The sequence below is a fragment of the Arachis ipaensis genome, chromosome B02 (genome assembly GCF_000816755.2).
Source record: "Arachis ipaensis cultivar K30076 chromosome B02, Araip1.1, whole genome shotgun sequence".
NCBI classification, from domain to species: Eukaryota; Viridiplantae; Streptophyta; class Magnoliopsida; order Fabales; family Fabaceae; genus Arachis; species Arachis ipaensis.
The window spans coordinates 88,278,513-88,281,069 of record NC_029786.2 but is presented as its reverse complement, the minus strand read 5'-3'; the positions used below and the strand labels follow the sequence as shown (position 1 = coordinate 88,281,069).

The 2,557-nt window shown below is 31.7% G+C and overlaps 1 protein-coding gene across 1 annotated transcript; it reads right to left on the bottom strand.

Moving 5' to 3' along the window:
• Positions 737-1,565, bottom strand: LOC107628447. The gene is made up of 2 exons (XM_016331112.2): positions 1,165-1,565; positions 737-1,045 (listed from the first exon to the last, which is right to left on the bottom strand). Exons 1-2 carry the CDS (start codon positions 1,295-1,297, stop codon positions 918-920), a joined length of 261 nt encoding a protein of 86 aa, XP_016186598.1. The 5' UTR covers positions 1,298-1,565; the 3' UTR covers positions 737-917.

Below are 2,557 nucleotides of genomic sequence, written 5' to 3'. Positions count from 1 at the left end.
GAAACTAGTTTTATATTATTTGAATTTAAAATTTAATATTATTATTTAAAGTATTAAATAAATTTATTGGTCATATAATATTATTCTTTTTAAAACTAATCAAAATTCCAAAACCTTAATTTTTTACCTTTCATCCGGTTTTCTCTAGCTTTGAATACAAAATTATTTCTCCTAGAAGTAGACCAATGATGAAATTTCTAAATAATTTACATGAAAGTATCCCGTCTTATTCTTATACATTCAAATCCTATATGCTCAAAACAAATTCCATGATTTTCAGATTTGATTGCGGCATGCACTTTAAAAGGGTAAACAACAAAACCAAAATAAAATCGATATGAATAGTTTTTTAAAGTTTAATATATTTCAAGAAATTTTAAAAATATTTTTAGTATTTAATTTGTTTTAATTTCATTTTTAATATTTTAAATACATTTTAATTATACTGCTGAATGGTGACAACCTTGGACTGCCATATCACACATCAGTAACACGTCAATCTATAATTTTGTATTTTTCAAATCAACTTAAAAGCCAATTTAATTATTGTCCCATATTAGAACAATCCAAAAAACATAAATACAAATATCAAATTACTTTTAAAACATTTGACATTGAAAAATAAAAAATTCAAAAATAATATTAACATTTATCCAAACCGTTTAGAATGAAAAAAGATATTTACCCAAATATTTTAATCTCTATATTGCTAGGTTTTTAAATAAATTTGTGAGAATGCTGGGTGAAATCCAATCTGTAACTACCCTGAATTGATAAGGTCCCAAAGATACATACACATATATTTCCACCGAATACACACAGAAACTACAAAATTTTGGGATTGTTTTAATTTCTTTACCTAATATTCCTAAACTTGATATATATACACAAGAAATCAATGAAAAACAGATTACGAACTAGTGAGATTTCCATGGTAAACACTGCAAATTAGTGCAAGAATTTGTCCAAGTATTTGAGCAGGCACCATCAATTCCATCACAACACTTGCAAACAACTCCAAGTGTAGAAAAAATCTTAGAGTACTCTGCAAATATAAAGTCAATAATATTATTGCAAATACCACACAAAATCCCAATAATTTGTGGCACCAGAGATAAAAAGAAATGTAAGAAATTGAAGAGTAGCTGTAATTACGATATTAACCTTGATGTGATACTAAGGAGAGTGCCCTTCCTTCTACAACTGATGAAGATCTCTCTCCATTTGAAACAATCAAGAGTAGCAGTAAGACCAAGATCACTGGTTTCTTATTGTTCATACCCATAATCATAATCATATACTTCAATTTGTTCTTGTTGGTGAGCTTCAAACAAAACCTGATGATGAGGTTCAAGAGCTATGAAGCATTGCGGTTTTGAGAACTTTTAAAGATTTTGAAAAAAGATGGGATATGTATTTGCCTAGAAAGTATCATGAGGCACATATGATTATATTGTAATATTTATTATATATAAAACCCAAAACTGAAATGGACTAATTAATAAATTAATAACAATGATAGTGACAGGGCCTAATTGGGTTCGGTTGTGACATTTTCCTTAGTATGTGCATGGTTTCTCTAGAAGAAAAGGGTGGCATATAAAGGTCTGAATTTAATTTAATTATTTTTAATTTGGATCTTATGAAATGTTGCGATGTTGGGTGGGGGTGGGCTTCTGGAAGGAACATAGAAATCATGCCACACGTTTCCCACACAGTTACGTCTCCCTTTGAGAGGAGATGACTGAGAAATTGGATATCACTTTCCTGCTTTAAAAGCCTTAAACCCTTTTTCTTTTTCGGCAATATTACATGACCGTTGGATCAATATTTGGGATTTGGCTAACAATATTTTATACTCATATTAATAAAAATTTATATAAATAAATTACATAATAAATATTTATATTTATTAAAATTTATGTACTAATAAACCTTACGTGAGTAAGGGTCGATCCCACGGAGATTGTCGGCTTGAAGCAAGCTATGGTCATCTTGCAAATATCAGTCAGGCAGATTCATATGGTTATGGATATTTGATAATTAAAATATAATTAAAATATAAAACAGGATAGAGATACTTATGTAATTCATTGGTGAGAATTTCAGATAAGCGTATAGAGATGCTTTTGTTCCTTCTAAATCTCTGCTTTTCTGCTGTCTTCATCCAATCATTCCTACTCCTTTCCATGGCAAGCTTATGTTGGGCATCACCGTTGTCAATGGCTACATCCCGTCCTCTCAGTGAAAATGGTCCAAAATGCGCTGTCACCGCACGGCTAATCATCTGTCAGTCCTCGATCATACTGGAATAGGATTCAGTAATCCTTTTGCGTCTGTCACTACGCCCAGCACTCACGAGTTTGAAGCTCGTCACAGCCATCCCTTCCCAGATCCTACTCGGAATATCACAGACAAGGTTTAGACTTTCCGGATCTCAAGAATGGCCGCCAATAATTCTAGCCTATACCACGAAGATTCTGATCGTGAATCAGAAGGCTAAGAGATATGCATTCAAGCTTGTTTGCATGTAGAACGGAAGTGTTTGTCAGGCACG

What these genes read in the sequence shown, in the direction of transcription:
- LOC107628447 (XM_016331112.2), bottom strand. Translation starts at nt 1,297, where the DNA reads ATGATTATGATTATGGGTATGAACAATAAGAAACCAGTGATCTTGGTC. An exon ending in CTCCTTAGTATCACATCAAG is followed by an intron (nt 1,046 to 1,164) that starts GTTAATATCGTA and finishes TTATATTTGCAG; the next exon opens with AGTACTCTAAGATTTTTTCT.